Here is a 19160-nt window from a genome sequence, read left to right on the forward strand (position 1 = left end):
CATTGAAAGGATATATCTTGAAAAGCATATTCGACTCTTGCCACTCAACCATACCGTTTTGAAGGTCGCGTAATTTGATTTAACACAGTACCCGTCGGCGGTCCATAACACATTTTAAATTGGATCCACGACCGATCCGTGTCTGAAAATTACTTAGAATTGTTACAGACTGGACTTTCAGGAAAAAATTCAACGAACCGACCAGTCATGGTTGCTTGCTAAAAAAAAAGTAATATCTTTGAAAATATAGATAAAAATAATTTTCCGGGTTCTTACAATATTTTTGACGTGGCGTGTACATCCAACACACTCTAATTAGCCTTAAGCGATACGTAAGTAGTCGTTTGCGTCGACAGGGGACGTTTTTCTCCTTCTCTTTTAACCTATGTCTCTCTTACTCTTACTGATGTTCATCCAGACTTTAGAGCAAATAACAGAACAACTGTGTTATAGTCAATTTACATTGCAGAGGATTAAAGTTGAATTTTCGTAGTGTCCGTTAATAGCCAATTCTTTGGATGAAGCCGTTCCATATAATATGTATACATACTTACACGTCCGGATGGGAGACATCAGGTTGCATACGATTGCATCATATTGCACATGTGCCAAGACAAAGGGGGGCTAGACGCAATGAAAAAGGAACATCATATGCATACCACGTGCGTACAAGAGTAAGTGTGGCGTGTAGCACGCACTATTATTTTACGTACAGATATAATCCGTAGTAGAAAGAATATGGGTCCATGTGCATTAAGTTATGGGTATATATATATATATATATATATATATATATATATATATATATAAGAGACAAGAAGCATACGGCAAGAAAAATATAGAAAGCACGTTTACCCGGCTTCTAAAAACGTTTGGGCGACTCCTTCCAGTTGGGCCACGTAACTTTACGTACGTTTACTCAGCGTATCGTGACTTCCAGGAGGATAAAGAAACGTCAAACTTTTTTCGTTTTCCTCATCGAATTAACTGCGTGATACACCGAGAAAGGCAAGATTTTGTTTCTTCGGTGGTACCAGGACAATGGATATTTTTTTATAGACACTTCAATGTACGACAGCACATAATGTACAGGTAAGCGTTTCTAATTTCGGCTGTGTATCATTCTTAAAGCGTACAAAGAGACAAGAAGCATACGGCAAGAAAAATATAGAAAGCACGTTTACCCGGCTTCTAAAAACGTTTGGGCGACTCCTTCCAGTTGGGCCACGTAACTTTACGTACGTTTACTCAGCGTATCGTGACTTCCAGGAGGATAAAGAAACGTCAAACTTTTTTCGTTTTCCTCATCGAATTAACTGCGTGATACACCGAGAAAGGCAAGATTTTGTTTCTTCGGTGGTACCAGGACAATGGATATTTTTTTATAGACACTTCAATGTACGACAGCACATAATGTACAGGTAAGCGTTTCTAATTTCGGCATGAGATTGGCATTAGTTCATCTTTTAAAAAAGTCTTATTGTTAGTCAAAAATGTTCAATGACACTTTAAGAAAAAGTGACTCTTATCTTCATACTACTTGATTGGATACCAAGGCTACCGACATGAAGATTTTAATAGCGAATAGTGATTAGTATATACCTGTGTATGTATATAAGTATAGACGGAGTGGCCAATAGAATTCCTAGGTTAGAATGGCATCTCTCTTTGCGCAGCGGAACAGTTGCATTCCCTGGAACGGATAGATTGTTACAATGTAATGCACAAGAAGATCAGTAAAGCAGCACTGTCATGACAAAAAGTCAAGGAAAAAGGTGAAAGTCGGTGATACGATCCAAGTATTTTACTATAGTATCTTCTGTAGAATATTTACAGCTATTTTACAACGCCCGTGTCTATTCGATCGGATAAAAGTTCGTGCATGAATTTCTGCACGTTGTATTAGAATATCTAATTATTTCCATGATATAGAAAAGATATGATTCTCAAGGCTTCAAGACTGTACCATGAATATCAATGCACAGCAGAGAATTAAACGACGCCTACGTATTTGCATACGTATGTACGACTGGAAATGAAGATAGATCCTACCTCTATGCACACTGCGTATGCTTGTAAGCATATAAACATGTATCAGTAATAAGAAATCCACAGGGCTTTAGCCTCGAGGGAACTCGTCAATGGTCAGGATTGCACGAAGATAATTAGAATCGACGAGGATAATAATGGTACGGGCTTTTGCAAGACTAACACGAAGCCCATTTACTGGGAATTCATTCCCACTGGTTGTATGTATTCCTGGAGAAGAATCATTGTTGTTCGTGTAGTCGACGTGCTGGAGTATCGTGAGAAACGTAAAAAATCGTCAGGGAGCGAATTCTCCTTCTCCAGAGAACCGTGGAATTCCCTCCGAAGAGTAAAGTCAACCATATTTATTAGACATTGAATAGAGTATACACTGTTCCTATAGCGTACAGACTAAAGGCCCATAGAATCCGAAGTTTGCCGAAAGTGCTCGAAAGTAGTCGAAGCGAGGTAAAACCAAAGTCGGTATTATAAAAGCAACGTCTGGTGCTAACAGTGGCCGTACAGCATACAATATAGTAAATCGGGCCAGCTTTTACTATATCTAAATAGTGGGGTTCTGTTGGGGACTGGTGTGTGCCCCCTAAGGATCCCCACCCGGCGCCCTCAACCCATCACAGTCACCACACACAACAAGCAAACTTCTACTTCTCGTCAGTTGCTGTTGAAGAGAGTGCTACGTACGTACGCCGACAAGATTCGGTAGCGAGCGCCGCCGTATTCGGACTCGCTTAATACATATCAGAGCTGACAATTAATGGAGGAAGCTCGTGGTTTGCGTCCGAAATTCTTTGCATAACGCTATCACACTATCACGGAGAGTTATAAGGACTTTGAAAGAGCCTGTACGTATGCGGTGGGGGGAGGAGGTCGGTCCTCGGTGACACGTAGTACAACCTACTGAGATTCAAAAAGTGTGGTACATGTTGGACTTTGTAAACAGAACTGTGGTAAGAGAGCGTGTTTCTCAAATGAGTGACTGAATAGTTTTTCATTCTAGAGAAAAGACATGTTATTTATGGTAGAGACACAAAGGTTATGGTTATGGCAGGTTGTAATATTTTGGATTCGTAAGTAAAAGTAAATTGCAATCTCTTTAACGTATTGGGACGACGAAAATTTCGCTGCGTTTGGTTCGACGTTTGTTGGACTGTCAAGGAATTACAGAATTGTGATAAATTTGTATACAGTGAAGCTGAAGCGACAATTTCAATTCTGACAGATGGAAGATAACCGTTTTTCCAAGACCCTACCACGTGTCGTCTGCATATGAATATAAATTGTTCTGTTAAGGATCTTACCTTGAAGTCCAATTGAGCAGGCTCAAGATAAATAACAATGTTAAATACTGCATATTTACTCTTGCTTATCAGTTAAAAACATTTGGCTTCTATGTTGTATGGCTTGACTACAGGTAGACGGTTATAATCGTTAACGATATGCACTTTGTATATACAGTAGAAAACAATCTTTTGGATCACAGTAAATTTTCCATTAGATAATATAATGATGTCCATACAATGTATATACGTAATACTTTATGCAGATATTGAACCTAAGCGTACGCTCGTATGAACGTTGACATCTTGTTTTATAGATGATTTATAAATTTATATTTTTCTTTTTAAGTATTCCATGCGAGAAAATACCGATTAGAAGACAACAGCCATGTATAAGTTACTCGGTAGCCTCGGAAGCTATTTAAAATGGCAGGAGATCACGACGGATTCCTTGGTTTTTCGAATGCACAATTTATTCACTACTGTGCTCCTGATGACCTGTTCACTTATCATTACTGCCACACAGTACGTCGGCAATCCGATATCCTGCATCGTGAACAAGGATCTACCTACTCACGCTATCAACACTTACTGCTGGATCACGTCGACGTTCACGATGCCTGATGCATTTAATAGACAGGTTCGTACCGTTGCTCAGTCTATTTCATTCTAATTTATTCTCTTCTTGTCTCTTTCTCTTTTGGGACTCTATCGATAAAAGTTATTACTGTGTCTTTCTCATTCAGGTCGGTATGGAAGTTGCGCATCCCGGTGTAGCTAACGACTTTGGAGATGTCGATGCCCGCAAGTACTATACGTATTATCAGTGGGTCTGTTTCGTCCTCTTCTTCCAGGTAACATATCGGACTGTGCACGTGCTTAGTATTTAATATCTACTGTGAAATAACACTGAGATTCATTGGTGTATCAGTTTCACCCTAATCATACACTGCTATGGGATCTCCCTTGCATATACGTGTGATACATATAGTAATTACAGAAGTATACTACAGGTGTAAATTGTTATATTTGCTTTTACAGGCTATATTTTGCTACGTACCTCAGTGGCTGTGGAATGCCTGGGAGGGTGGCCTGATCAACACCCTAGTGATGGGAATGAATCATGGACTTTGTAGGGAGGACGAAAAGATCAAGAAAAAGAAGATCCTTATGGATTACCTTATGAAACACGTCAAGGTAAATTGAGAAATGGTTTTAGAAAGACAAGAAGAAGAAAGACAATTAGCATGAGACTTCCATTTATAAAATCACCATAGCAATAGGTCCAATTCGTTTTCATTGAATTCAATTAATGATAATTTCACGTTCGCTTCCACAGAGACACAACATGTACGCCTATCGGTATTTCGCCTGCGAGATGCTATGCCTTGTGAACATCTGCGTTCAGCTATACTTGATGAATAAATTCTTCGACGGCGAATTCCTGAGTTACGGACTACGCGTTATTCAGTTCTCTGATGCTCCCCAGGAGGAGCGCATCGACCCCATGGTCTATGTGTTTCCACGAGTAACCAAGTGCATCTTCCACAAATATGGTGCTTCAGGAACTATACAGATGCACGACTCACTCTGTTTACTACCGTTGAACATTGTCAACGAGAAGACATACATATTCATATGGTTTTGGTTCCTTATACTCTCGGTGATGCTGATCGGTCTGCTGATTTACAGAGCGATCATTATTTTCACCCCGTCGATTAGACCCAGGTTGCTCCAGGTCTCAGCCCGCGTACTGCCAATAGAATGGTGTCGGAGTATCAGTCGGAAGACAAATCTGGGTGACTGGTGGGTCCTCTACACCCTCTCAGCGAACATGGATCCACTGATCTACCGGGACCTGATACAGGAGCTCACCAAGAAAATGGGTAATAATCCTAGTTCACAGTCGGTGTGTCGCGTAATGAGCCTAAAATTGGCGAATAACTGTGTTCATATTTTAATCTCATCTCTTCGATTACAGACGACAGTCTCATTGGTCATCGGGAGGACAAGAAGTAGATTGTTGGTCAAGAGAAGAAGTGCTAGGAGTACGAAAATATGAGAGAGAAATATAACAGATGAAGGGAACGACGAAGACGAGGATGAAGAATCGAAGAGGACGAGGTGAAAATCTCTATAGCAAATAGCATAGATCCAATATAGAAAATTATAATAAGGAGACTTTCTATTTAGGACTTCTACTTATAAGATGACCGTGAATACATCATTCCAATTTGACGGTTGGGACGCTCGCGATAATCGGCGCGGTTTTCTTTTATTTCTTTATCATTTTTCATTTTTTTTTTGTTTCATCTTCAAAGTTATCTCAAGTGAACTTTACAATTATTGCTCAAGAAACCGCATTTCATTTCGGTTATACTTGTCATACTTCTTTCATATCTTATTTTGTTTATTCTGTTTTATTGGTTTGCTCGTGACATCGCGTCCTTGAATCGCAACTAGCACCGCCCTGACGTTCACGAAGACTGAATCTCGAACTGAAAGGCCGCTGCCCGCGTGATGACAGATTATAACCACGACGATGACAGTGACTAAACTAATATGTCCAATATTCGCCATTGCCAATGGGATAATCATTACACGCGTTGTATTTTATTTAATATACACATAGGCGAATCAGAGGCTCGCGTGTTGTCTTCCACACATATTAGTATAATATTAATGATTATAATAATAGCGCACAGTACGCTACATGATATTTCCGTTAATATACTCAACGAATTAAATAATTTACCTAGTTGTGTTCTGTTCGGTTGGCGCCAACCACCTAACTAAACAGTAGTAGAAGACATTTCGTACCGTAGACAATTCTAGGTACTACTCAATAATAGCGCTGACGAAGCCTTATCATTTGAAATAACTTTTTTGAACAGTCCTCATAGTAGGACGTAATTCCTCCAGGTATATATATATTTTTAATTAAACCTAAGCTCTCATGTACCGCTAGACATACACAGGAGGATTAAAGATTGATTTATGAAATAAAATTAATTGTAACGGTTGCATGATTACCGCTCTTGCGATCCCACGATAGATTGTGCATTGTTATTCGTTCAGTGTGCCACGAAATTGGAATTCGAATTGCTTCGTGTTACACGTTCACTGCCGGCACGAGGGAACAATAATTTGTAAACGAAGAAAAGAAACAAACGCTATGGAAATTGCCTAGGCCCGTGAATGCCATGTAGCTGCTGTTGTCGGCATAGACTTTATCTAAAGTTTTAACGACCACTGTCTGTTCCATTGTGTATAATAGTCAAACAAACAAACTTAAAGGATAAAGTCTTGTCCGGAGTACTTTTGAGTCTTTGGAAGCGATCTAAAGAATTTCCTGAGATCAGGGCTTTTCGTTGAAGGGGATTTAACATGTAACCCAGATTCGTTGAGTATAGTGGTATAGTGGGCCACGAGACATATAGATAAATATATACGAGATGACCTCACGGGATGCCGACGGTGGGAGATAGGAAGAGCTATGCTAATCCTCCTCTCGGCCTCTTTGGACATATTTAGCTTATGCATAGTTTTAAGAGTAAAGTTAAGCACTCTTTTGTTGTAAATTTATAAGACAATCTTAGGTATAGTTGTAATCAGTTCAGACAGACCTCACCAGTAATTGCTCAAATCTGTATAAGATTGTAGAATGGATCAATGGATCTTCCTCAAGACAATTCTATTAACAAATAACGTCCAGGGTTACTATAGCTAAGAGTATCTCGTTGATACATAATGGCGTGGGCGATCAGCACGCGTGTGCGTGCAGCGACGCATCGTATAGTGGGATGGAAAAGCAACAAGGGAGGACAATATAAAAATAAAAACGAACCAGAGAGAATTGGCCTATGTTTTGGCAACCGCGTCTTGCCCCTGCCACACTGGATCTCGGTATTCAGTTTGTTGGAGATCCCCGGAGTGGCACGTGGTGCGAATTATAGTACAAGGGTACAATAATTATTTTAAAAGAGTGTCCAGATTCTAGTGAAAATAAGATTGTGCGATAGTGACGAATGATCCTGATTCGGGGTGGGCAGGAGCCATCGTTGAAGGATGTCAGAGAAATGGCGGTCGAGGATAGTACGGATTCTTCGAAGGAAGTGACGTATTTGGATGGATTCTCTTCCGCCGGGATGATTCTTTAGAGTATGAAGACCGTGTCATGTAGTGGTAGTAGCCAACGGGTGCCGTGCCAGGTTCGTAATAAGGTCGAGCAAGTACCTAGGAAAAATGAGCAGTTGAATCGTCGCTCCACCAGGTCCAAAACTAAGAGCAGAGACGAGGCTAGGGCAATGGATGTTTTTCGTGGTCTTTATTTTCTCTCTCAAGTGAGTCTTCGTTTAATGACGTCGACCATGACGAAGCCCTAGGACTAGAGATAATTAATACAATATTTATTATTAATTGTTTAGGTCAGCAGGATTAAGAGCGATAATTTTGTGTCAAGATTACACGTGCTCACTGCTGCATTACTTTTGACATTTTCTATAACAGTTACCACAAGACAGACTGTAGGCAATCCCATAGACTGTGTACACACAAGGTACGCTTTTTGATTTTTTTTTAAAAGCAATTAGGTTTTTTTCAATTTTTGAGAGTACTGCTTGTACCACTTGTTCATAAATTGTTCATATACTCTAAACAATGATTTGTATTATTTATACAGAGAGATACCTGTAGAAGTATTCAATGCTTATTGCTGGGTGCACAGTACCTATATTGTGACGGGTGCAATGTTAGGGGTAGTTGGTGTAAACGTCGCATTTCCGGGAGTGGGACCATCGCTTCATCAGTATCCATATCGAAACAGTCATCATCACCAGGAGCAGGATGATCGTGTTAGAATGATGAAGAGCCTACCCAAACAAATAAAATATTATCAATGGGTCGCTTTCACCTTATTCTTTCAGGTAAATGATTCTCAGTAGATCCGTATGAATGAATTTCATAATAACGAGATACGCTAGTATTTACTATAGCCATATTTTTGTACCAGCATAACGTAACATAACAATAATATAATTTACATCCTAACCAACTTCAGTCTTCTGCTAAGTATCCTTAACATATCAAATCTGGCAAGACCTGCACTCTGTCGGTGGCGCTGTCAACTAACAGAGCATTTTCCAAGAGTCGGCAATAGAAAAAAAAAAAGAAGAAAAATACGTCGAGACCTTACCCAAGGCGTCTCCTTCGAAGCGACATTAACCCGGGAGTAGACGCGTGGGCTGACCGATATGAGACACCCCAAGACGATGCTTATCAAATGAGGAACAAAATTGCGCGATCATTCCCGGGTTAATTCATCGATAACAAGAAGAGGCCCTTCCAGTCGTGGATTAGTCTTAGATATCAGGAGCGCACGTTTTAAGTAGGGAAGCTTGACGATAGACGCGATTGGAATTCATCGGCAGAGAGCGTCGCGGCGCGTACGGATGAACATCGTATTTCAAGGGAATCTTGACAGTCGTCCGAAAATAAGCAGCCCGAGGAAAATTGAGTCACCCCATCACACCTATAAGAAACTTGTTCCTGACGGTACATCGCGACGGTCGAACGACGAGCATCGTACACCATCACAGTCGTCATTCGTTTATTCCTAGCGGGAAGTGAACGTAACTTTGTATCAAAGACAAGCACCTATTCTCTTAGATTTATCACGAGATTCACCCTGTTCCTTGACAATTACGTCAAAACACGGCGCGTGACATATCACCTGGAAACGTAGAGGGAAAAGGCGACAAGTTGAAAATACTGTTGGCTGTATATCACAAGGACATAAATATTAACACGTCCAATAGAAAACGTTTTATCATCCAAACTGAACCTGGGGACGACGAAGGAGAATTGCTCTGATTTCGAGATATATAGATATACGAATAGATAGATGGATAGATATAGGCAGACGGATGGACAGACAGAAAGATAGATAGAGAAAGAAGGTGTATACGAACGGGGCCGAGGCTTTTCATTTTCCATTGGCCAGAAGAAGCAGCCTCTGTTTTTACTCCTGGCGTGCGCCAAGTATATACAGGCAGTGCGTATCAGCCACATATATGTAAAGGGGGTTGCTAGTTACCAAACCTAACCTCAATACAGAGGCTGCCGAAAGAGCATCCTCTCGAGGTTCTACCACTTCGCCACTGTTTTTACCCACTTGCGATTCCTCTGACGCAATATAAAGATCGCGAACCATCCACGCATACCAATATCTTCGTATCTCTTCTAATACGATAGATCGAACGTTTGAAAGTCGCGCAGAAAGTATCGTCTGGATAGAGCACAATAATAACAATAAAGATGCACAACAATTTATTCCACTTCCGAAAGTATATCTCGAACGAGGAACATGGCGCGTACACCGACATTCCTTACGGACAAATTCCAGATTGTCAGAAAAAGACGAGACTCCGTTTATTCGTCAATATATATATATACACGTGTAGATATATACGAATAACCTAAGGATACTCAGACGCTTTATGTATATTTGGAACATTCTGCTACGTACACGTCCTCGCACGGGTCTTTAGACTCTAGTAGGGCGTGAACTCCGAGCGCGGGAAGGACAAATAATAAATTAGTTGGCCCGTTGCGACACGACAGAAGCTACAGAGTTTTCCTGGTTAATATCGAAAATACACATGTGGACATTAGTCTAAACACTGATATTATTATGGATCGTCCACGTACGTGGCTCGGTATGGCTACGTGGAAGAAAGCACAAGGAAAATCCGAAGAATTATGAGTGAGCAGACAAAGAGAGAACCTGGAGTCTCTCAAGCTATCGGCATACACAGGCAGGCTACGTGGAATGGAATTACAGTCATACAAAGAAAAAGACACAAGGGAATGAAATTGCGAATGATGAGTAAAATTTTATCAATCTTTTTTTGTCAATGATATATCATTATATGCGTGCAATTGATTTTTACTAATCGACATTGTTTATCAGTGGGGAAGATTTTCTTTTCTCTCCCCTTTCGTCTGATCATTATTAAGCCATAAGACCAGGAACCTTTTCGTTCCTAATGCGCTACTGGTGTTCCTGATGCCTTCCTATATAAAACCCGGCTCCGTCAGGCACGGCCGACGTAGTGCGAGCGACGGCTGACGTTACGTTACTCTTCGGGTTCGGATCTATTCCTGGAGCACCCTGACTCCTCCTCAGCTTCTCCGTGCGTGGAGCGTGGAGCGTGGCGAGTCTAGTGTGGAGTGTGGAAGGTAGTGCGCGGGTGAATGAGCGTGGCACCGGTCGGGCTAATCATCCGGCCGACGGGAAGATTTTTCGAAAAAAAAAAAGAAAGATACAAATTTCGGTACGACATAAGAAACGTGAATTTTTGTAATTATCGTGATCCCACAGGATTTCGAGATCCTACGTCATCCTCGTCGTCTGCATGATTTATCCCGTTTTTGAATTTGCTGCACTTTCGAAAGATTCATCACGCAGCATCCGGGTCCCGTGTCATCCTTGTTTCCTTCGTCAGTGAAATTTTTAATGATTATCACCAGTTACTCGAGACATTGTTCCGTACCCAGAATAACATCCTTGTGGACATATCCGGCCAGTGCCACGACGTGGAAGTCTCGGGTCCATCGGAGTGAATCAGAGGGCCATGCGTTGGCGCTACTGTTTACTACGCGTGCTGACAAATTGATGGGAACGCCCTTCCGGGTGCTTCGATTACCTCAAATTACGACACTGGCTCTTAGGATCCTCGATAGTTAGGGTACCGTAGACTAGACTGTATCATTTTTCAAAATTGGACTCTGCGTACGGGTAGCCCTGGGCAAGTTCATCGTCCCCGTAACCATCGCGGACGTAACAGTCCTCGAAGATAAAGGAATGGCTTAGGATATATTTGAGCTGGTGTTTTCTTATCACGAGTCTGGTATATTGTATACTTGTACTTCAGTGTGTATCCTACTCTGGTACTCTATACGGATATAGAGTCCAGTGATCGAATAGTACGTTTTCCGGGGAACTGGAGCCAGTGAGTATATTAGCAGGAAGACTCCGTAAGAGACCCCTTGCTCTATTTCTGTATTTTGTCCTCACACATTTTCACGCACGCCGGCCACTAGCTACTATTACTCGCTAGGCCTCGCCTAGGAAAGTGCAGTTGTACACGTTAAAGCTAAAATAGAATGGCACGCACATCAAACAAAATTACTAAATTCCAAAGGCTTGTGTTCTGTCATTTTATATCTTGCCGTATCCATTCTTCCATTTTTTTCCCCCTATAACGGGTGTCCATAACGAACGGATCTTGGAGACAACCGAGCAGAAAGTTGTACCTTCCTACGTAGACAAGGATATATGTATAGAGAAATATAAGAAAGAAAAAAAAAGGAAAAATTCGGGTATTATTTATCAAAGATAAAAATTCAAGATCTCTGAACTTTATTCCACTTGCCACTTCCTTTTTTCCATGGGGATGACGAGCCCCTACGATAGAGGAATCCTGGAATATCGACAATGTCTAAAGAGATACGAATTTAACACGTAAAACAGAGACAAGGATAGGTTAGGAGAGTCTGAAGGAGAATAATAAAGAAAAGAAGAAAAATAATGAATAGCCAGACAAGATATCACTATCTTTACCAACAGTGCTAGTTTCGCCGATTATACCGACTCCAGTAGTACGTCTCGCGCCAAATGAGTTTGTTCCAGATAGAAACGGAGACGAGATAGTAATGAGTATCCAGGAACATAGCCACAGCATGGGTTAGTTGAGAAAGTGTAAAAAAAATAAGACCGGTACGAAATCAAGGATACGAAAAGAATCCAATTTTCACGGAATTTACGGGCACGCAGATCATTTCCGGTAGTTGAAAAGAAAAAATAAGAAAAATCCAAGAAAAGTTGGCCGAACCAATGCATCCGTATATGCCATCATCTCCCAGTCCGATCCTTCATATCCTATACAGTTACTATACTATACTCTTGAAAATCGCGACAGGGAGGATGACGAGGGATCCGCAGGGTGCGTGGTCCACCGAGAAGACGGGTAACGTGACGCGAACCAGTGACACGTAAGACGAAAAATGGCAAGATAGTGCGAGGACAATAATAAGAAATTACATCGTTGGATATAGAGAGAGGAAGAGGGAGAATGACGTCACGAGATCCAATCGAGCAGATCGATCGGCCACGTGGCGTATAGATCCGTCGCGTCCCAATCGACTGGGATCAAGATCGTTACGGATTCATATATCGCCCGATACAAGATGCTGGACATATTTCGGGGACTGAAGAATCTCATTAAGATCTCACGTATTCACATCGACTCTGCTGTCTTCCGTTTACACTACAGCATCACCGTGATGGTCCTGGTTGCATTTTCCCTTATCGTAACCACGCGACAGTACGTCGGTAATCCCATCGACTGTATACACAGTAAAGACATACCCGAGGATGTCCTTAATACCTACTGCTGGATACATAGTACCTACACGATAACTATGGCTTACAAGAAACGCGAGGGATACGAAGTGCCGTTTCTTGGGGTGGATAATTCGAGATTGTATCCTGACAGCGAGAAGAAGGTGTACAGGTACTATCAGTGGGTCTGCTTCATGCTGTACTTTCAGGTAATTTTTTATCACGAGAATAAGAGATCTCATTGATTTCTGATTAAAGAAAAAAATTTATTTTTAATAGTTACTCAAAATTGTCTATACAAAATATTGGTATACGATTGATAAGATCTCGATTTAAAATACCATGGGATACGGTACGACGAAATGACGGGAGTAAGTGTAAATAATTATTTTTCAATTTAGATTTATTAATTAGCCAACTTGAATCCCTCGTCGATCGCCTTACTCTTCATTGTTATTTAACGCTCTTCAATCTTACATCGCTCTTCTCCTTCGCCCGTGCCAGTATATCTATACAAGGTACTGAGCTGGCGGATCGATTTTTGGTTTCTGGGATGATGGACGTGTTATTTTTTTTTTTAGCTTTTACGAAGAATGATTACTTTCCCTTTTCACCACTTTTTTTTTCGGTTTCGCGTCACTCTTCATGTACACGCATATTTAGGTATCTGTACTACATATGTACAGTCGTTGTAGATAGTGGAATTGGCTCTGTATCACTACGGAATTGCTTTCTCTTAACAGATAGTATATCTATATACAGTATATAATATATATGATGTTACATATATACGTAAAGTTTACGCGCAAGGCTGTAGAAAAATCAGGTAGTAGCCGATAGATGAGTTATAGAAGTTTGCCCCAGTTTAAAAATCCAGCAGCACCATTACAATACAGTATGTGTACCAACGTATGAATCATTACAAAAGTTACGTATGGATACGAATAAAACACAGAGGAATATACGAAAATGAATCATAAACTTAGCACTATGGGTAACGAGATAAAAATTCTTCGTGAAAGATATTTACTTTTCATAGCTATGTATAACTGTATGTATCAGGAACAGAGACGCATGGTATATTCCCTATGAATTAATGTGTATTTCCAATCAGTCAGTTTCCTGTGGCATTCTACCACCCGGGAACTGACACCCCGTGGTGCCAACCTCACCAGCATAGCTACCAACCGAAAGACTCAAATCACCCAGTACGTTGAGACGAGTGGATTCGGAAGAATAGCGATCGGCCATCTTTTTGTGGGCAAGACTTGCCAACTCGATGCTTACAAAGGCTTATATGTAGTTCATTGCCAAGAAAGAAACCCCTAAGCACATTACTAAAACCTCCCTTGGACGTCCGTTGAGGGTCGTCGTTGCTCGACAGTCGTAAAGTGGCTGTGTCTTACTTTTATCTAATGCATATAACTACGTGTTATATATATACGTTCGATTGACTTTAGTAAAATATACAGACGCGCAGTGGTTCTCAGAAGAATTTTCCAGGATGGTCATTAGTAGAATTAAAGAAAAAATAGAGAGGTAGGTTAACTCTGTCGAGGTCGTAATAAGGTCTCCTAAGAATTAGCCCCGTCCACCACGTCCAAGTATAGTTTGACAATGACCCGAATGCCTTGACGATTTCTCGTCCTCATTCGCCCTTTTTTCTCTTCTACTTAATCTTCTTCTTTTATCCCTTGTTTCTTTGGCATTTTCACCAAACAACCCAAATCCCCCGTCCTCTTCACGCCTCCTCCGTACCTACTGTCATTTTTACGTCCTACGCGGCTGCAAGAGTTGGCAGTCCGTGGGCTGTCAGCCAAACGGTCCTACGATCAAACGAGACCATTGCCAACTTTTATGTGTAGTCTGAATGGTAACATATTATTGGTAGCAGACTGTACCCGTCTCAGGGTGTCCGAGGGTATAGGGATTTTTCTACTTTTAGCATCATTACGATGTTATCGAGGATCAGAGCATTTCTCGATACGATCATCCCTTACGGGAACTATATAAGAGATTAGCAGCAGAGAAGGGTGAAACAGAAGATATGTGTTTAGTATTGGTCGAGGCCAAGGGATGCCCCTCAAGTTCGGTCAGTCTTGCATCGTCTTCCTTCTGTGCCCCACGTGTCTCTCGTGTATCGTAGTTCGTTTTACTACCCTTGTTGGATGAAGAAAAAAAATATCGTTTCCAAGTGAGCGACAAAAATTAACTAAATATCGAAGAAAAAGTATTGGATACTAGTACTGAGGTTTATGGGTTGTAGTAGCCGTGTATGGTGATGGGGACGAACGATGAGGATACGTGGAAGATCATCGTCGTGGAGGTGCACGTGGGGTACGGAAATATTTTCGGGTCAGGATTGAGAGGGTAGGCGGGATAGATGATAAAGAAATTGATATACTCCTTGGAGGAGGTCGGATCCATCGAGCGGTACAAGAAGTGCCGATGGTCCACGTGCCAGCGAGATGCCGATAATGTTGAAGATGATAGACATCTTCGGGTCCATAAGGTCCCTCTTCAAGGTTCAAAGGGTATCCGAGGACACTATGATATTTCGGCTTCATTATCGTGCCACTGTCGCCCTTTTGCTAGCTGGCTGTCTCACTCTCGCCTGTAAGAGCATTTCCGGCTCGCCCATACACTGCGAGGCTTCCGGTTCCGTTGATAAGGTCGTGCTCGAGACCTTCTGCTGGTTACACACTACGTACAGCATGGTTCGTGCCTTTAATATGAGCCTCGGAGACGCTATACCTTATCCTGGTGTCTCTAACAGTAAAGCTGCTGACATTCATGGACACGCACCACATCCGCTTGTCAAGCAGCACAAGTATTACCAGTGGGTGATCTTCGCGTTGCTCTTACAAGTAAGGTTAAGTTAGGGACGGTCGTATATTTACACATATGAATTTTCGGCGAGACACAAATACCATAGGTGAACATTAAACGGGTAATTAAAAAAAAATTTCTTTTCTCTTCCTATCTAACTTTGTATACGGAGAATAATTAAAATTTTCCCAGTTACTAAATGTCACTGCTACTTTGGAGGTAGAATGCTCTCTTGGTACTTATATGTATGTACGTATGGTATAAGCGTATGTGACCACTTTATATGTTAACTAGGATAATATTCCCGTAGGGAAAGTCAACTCGTGCCTTGTACCGAAACGTGTGATTTGGCAGATTGCCCGAGCATAAAGTTTATGTGTAAAAAGCTTCATATGTTCATACCATATGTATATATGTGATACACATACGTGCCAAGCTGAATGGTATATGGATTCGATAGGAGCATTGACACGGTCACGAGCCTTTTGGAATTTCTATCTATAGCACTTAAGTATGGTAATGCCTTTTTTTTTTGCTATACAGGTTTACAGCCTCTGTATTATCAAGTAGAGCTTCACTTTATGATTGCAGGCTATACTTTTCTATACGCCGAGATGGTTGTGGAAGGGCTGGGAGGGTGGAAAGATTCACGCGCTCATGATGGATCTGGATATTGGGTTGTGCTCGGAGGTCGAGAAGAAACAGAAGAAGAAGCTCCTGTTGGATTATCTGTGGGAGAATTTGCGTTATCACAATTGGTGGGCCTACAGATATTATCTCTGCGAGTTATTGGCCCTTGTCAACGTTATCGGTGAGTAAATAATAATATAAATTATTAATTCAATACGAATTGAGACGTTTAAGATGAATCCAGAGTCGTTTCAAGGATCACAGATGTTGACGTAATACTTTGTGATATATTGATTAAATATCAGTGCGTCATATCGATAAGAGAAGAAAAAGAATGGATAAATTGAATATCAAAGATTATGTACGAGTGAATGAACTATTAATATAAATTTTGGCAATGGTACAGCTGGCCGTCCTTTCATTCTCTTTGACGAGCACCCTCTCCACGAGTCAGGGTAGTCTCTGGCAATGCTCTAGAGTCCAATTACCGGCTCGTCGGCATTCTCAACGTCGCGTGCAGCCCCGGCTCATAAGATTATAACCGCAGGCCAGATGTTCCTGATGAATCGGTTCTTCGACGGGGCCTTCCTGACCTTCGGCATCGACGTCCTGCGCTTCCTCGAGTCCGACCAGGAGGACCGGGTGGATCCGATGATCTACGTCTTTCCCCGCATGACCAAATGCACTTTCTACAAGTACGGCGTCAGCGGCGAGGTCGAGCGTCACGACGCCGTTTGCATACTGCCTTTGAACGTTGTCAACGAGAAGATCTACGTCTTCCTTTGGTTCTGGTTCCTGCTCCTTGGCGTACTCAGCTTCATGACCATCGTATACAGGGTGAGTAGATACAACCCTGCCATAGCTGTCGAGATAAAAATAAAAAATTATCGAAAATCAAAAATTGACAATAATAAAAATGAACGAAAAATCGCTTTGTGAAAAAAAAAAATATATTTGACATCCATTACCCAGGTCGTGATAATATTCTCGCCACGAATGCGGGTCTACCTCCTGCGACTGAGATTTCGTCTGATAAGACGAGAAGCCGTGGAGACGATCGTCCTGCGCAGCAAAATGGGCGATTGGTTCCTGCTTTACATGCTAGGTGAAAATTTGGACACGGTCATATACCGAGACGTGATGCACGAGCTGGCGAATAAATTAGCATCCAGGCATCACCACAGTGTGCCGGGCGTGAAGGGTGAGCTTCAGGAAGCTTGATAGCGGGTAAGTTTTTCAAGTAGTGAAACATTAATAATTCTTGATTTATCAATTTTACCATACATCACACGTCGAACCTTATACCGAGAGAAGCCAGCATCTGGATACCTTCCTGCCGTATAGGGTGTTCACGTAACAGATGTCCTACAAAAATCTACACGCTAAATCCGCGTACCTTGCAATCCTATCTTCGGTATACGTACGAAACACATGAATTCAAAACCAAGACCGAGTCTCGCACCAATAGTAGTTTAGCTGGGATACCATTCTCAGTGGTAGCCAAGGTGGAGGATTCGGGTATAAAGAAGCGAGTATGCCAGGGAGGGATTGGGATACGGAGTTACAACACCGTGGTACCTATTTAGAGCTCGCGTAGCATTCTGTCTTAAAATATTTCCCCGTATCGTCCAATAGATACGCTATACGTAATATTAGCTCGTTATACTGCCGTCGAATGGTTTTTTTAAAACCATAACACTGTACGTTTCACTCTCACGTGGGCTTTTATGCTAGAATTTTGCTCCCCTCTTCGTTACGTACGAACAAAGCGTCGAGTCTCAATTGTGCATTGACTCTACTTTGCTTTCAGGTATCCTGACCAAGACGACCTATCGACGTCTTGTACCCGTCGTATCTCGGCGCTGGAAGAGACACCAATGATGGACGGCCTATACAATAGCATCTGCCTATATACTTCTAGACCAAAGAACTCACCTAGTCACGAGACCAAAATCGGGGCAATAATTAATAACGTGTTCTACGTCGAGCGCGGACGTGCTTTAGGATTTTATTATATATCGTTGAGATGCGCGTCGCGGGACGCGTTTTGGACGTTTGGAGAAACCGCGACGCGCTTATCACTGTTAGTTTTCACTTTTAAAAAGACGTGTTTTCTACGTGTGATCATGACCGAGGATTATTATTGTTGTTGTTACGTTATTATTATTATTATCGAGGGCACGCTCGGCTTAACGCTGTTAAGAGCCTTATCAATTGTCTTTCGTTTTCAATTACTTTTATTCAAGTGCCTCCGGGACTTGTACGGGACGTGTGTGTGACGTATAAGCGCGTGTGCCTTCATTTGTATGATTATTAGTGTGGGAAGGTGAGAGAGTGAAAGAGATAGAGTGCGATAGCGAGAGTGATAGAAAGAAAGAAGAAAAAAAAAAGAAAATGAAACGTCAAGGCCTAAATTAGGGCATTGAGGTCTGGCACTATCGTTGCCTTATGTATTTTATGAATAAAAAAATCCGCGCGATATAGCTAAGAGATATTTAATGAAAGAAAAACATAAAAATAATAAATTAAAAGACAACTGCCGTGCTCGTGCGTGATTTGCAGATTAGTGGTACATATTAATGGGAAACCGATAAAAGGTAAAGTGAAAATGATGTGCAAAAAAATGGTTATAATAGTAATATTAAAGGAGAAACTTATTTTCTAAACGCGATGGTACGGAGGACCAAGATGAATACCGATTCGCCGAGTCTTCCAGCATCGCTGTACCGCGCCGATCGATTCGTTCGTATTGCGTCTTAAAAAGTGCTTGTTTATCATCTTCTCTCTTTCTCTTTATATTTATTTGCATTCTCACTCTTCGGATATAGGGAACAAGAGAGAGAGAGAGAAAGAGACTGTCTCTTAGCCGTAACAAACGGGGCCCTGGATGCGGTGCACGAGCCGAAGACTCGGAATACCCAAAACATGCGTGTTCGTCATAATTAAAAAAAAAAAAAAAAAAAAAAAAAAAA

The 19160-nt window shown here is 41.5% G+C and overlaps 3 protein-coding genes across 12 annotated transcripts; all 3 read left to right on the forward strand.

Moving 5' to 3' along the window:
- Positions 1 to 2526: 2526 nt before the first annotated feature.
- On the forward strand, positions 2527 to 6348 carry LOC107269741 (innexin inx1). 6 transcript variants are annotated; one of them, XR_003060269.1, is made up of 7 exons: positions 2527 to 2996; positions 3676 to 3966; positions 4073 to 4180; positions 4368 to 4523; positions 4666 to 5212; positions 5308 to 5450; positions 5520 to 6348. XR_003060269.1 is itself a non-coding variant. In XM_015743939.2 (6 exons), exons 2-6 carry the CDS (start codon positions 3715 to 3717, stop codon positions 5343 to 5345), a joined length of 1101 nt encoding a protein of 366 aa, XP_015599425.1. In that variant the 5' UTR covers positions 2529 to 2996; positions 3676 to 3714; the 3' UTR covers positions 5346 to 6348. The 6 variants fall into 6 exon arrangements, 3 of the variants coding, with proteins under 3 accessions (XP_015599425.1, XP_015599429.1, XP_015599426.1); XR_003060270.1 differs by having other exon boundaries at positions 5753 to 6348; XR_003060271.1 differs by having other exon boundaries at positions 2528 to 2996; positions 5790 to 6348.
- A 1072-nt stretch (positions 6349 to 7420) lies between these two features.
- Positions 7421 to 8379, forward strand: LOC107269742 (innexin shaking-B-like). The gene is made up of 3 exons (XM_015743944.2): positions 7421 to 7669; positions 7754 to 7884; positions 8008 to 8379. Exons 1-3 carry the CDS (start codon positions 7490 to 7492, stop codon positions 8267 to 8269), a joined length of 573 nt encoding a protein of 190 aa, XP_015599430.1. The 5' UTR covers positions 7421 to 7489; the 3' UTR covers positions 8270 to 8379.
- Positions 8380 to 9950: 1571 nt separating this feature from the next.
- Positions 9951 to 19160, forward strand: LOC107269740 (innexin shaking-B). Of its 5 annotated transcripts, none has more exons than XM_025087043.1 (6): positions 9951 to 12072; positions 12308 to 12938; positions 16150 to 16369; positions 16736 to 17025; positions 17161 to 17415; positions 17999 to 19160. In XM_025087043.1, the coding sequence occupies exons 2-5, from the start codon at positions 12576 to 12578 to the stop codon at positions 17407 to 17409; spliced, it is 1122 nt and encodes a 373-aa protein (XP_024942811.1). In that variant the 5' UTR covers positions 9951 to 12072; positions 12308 to 12575; the 3' UTR covers positions 17410 to 17415; positions 17999 to 19160. The 5 variants fall into 5 exon arrangements, with proteins under 5 accessions (XP_024942811.1, XP_024942812.1, XP_015599422.1 ...); XM_025087044.1 differs by having other exon boundaries at positions 9951 to 11363; XM_015743936.2 differs by having other exon boundaries at positions 9951 to 11338.

This window comes from Cephus cinctus, unplaced genomic scaffold (genome assembly GCF_000341935.2).
Source record: "Cephus cinctus unplaced genomic scaffold, Ccin1 Ccin1_scaffold0689, whole genome shotgun sequence".
NCBI lineage: Eukaryota > Metazoa > Arthropoda > Insecta > Hymenoptera > Cephidae > Cephus > Cephus cinctus.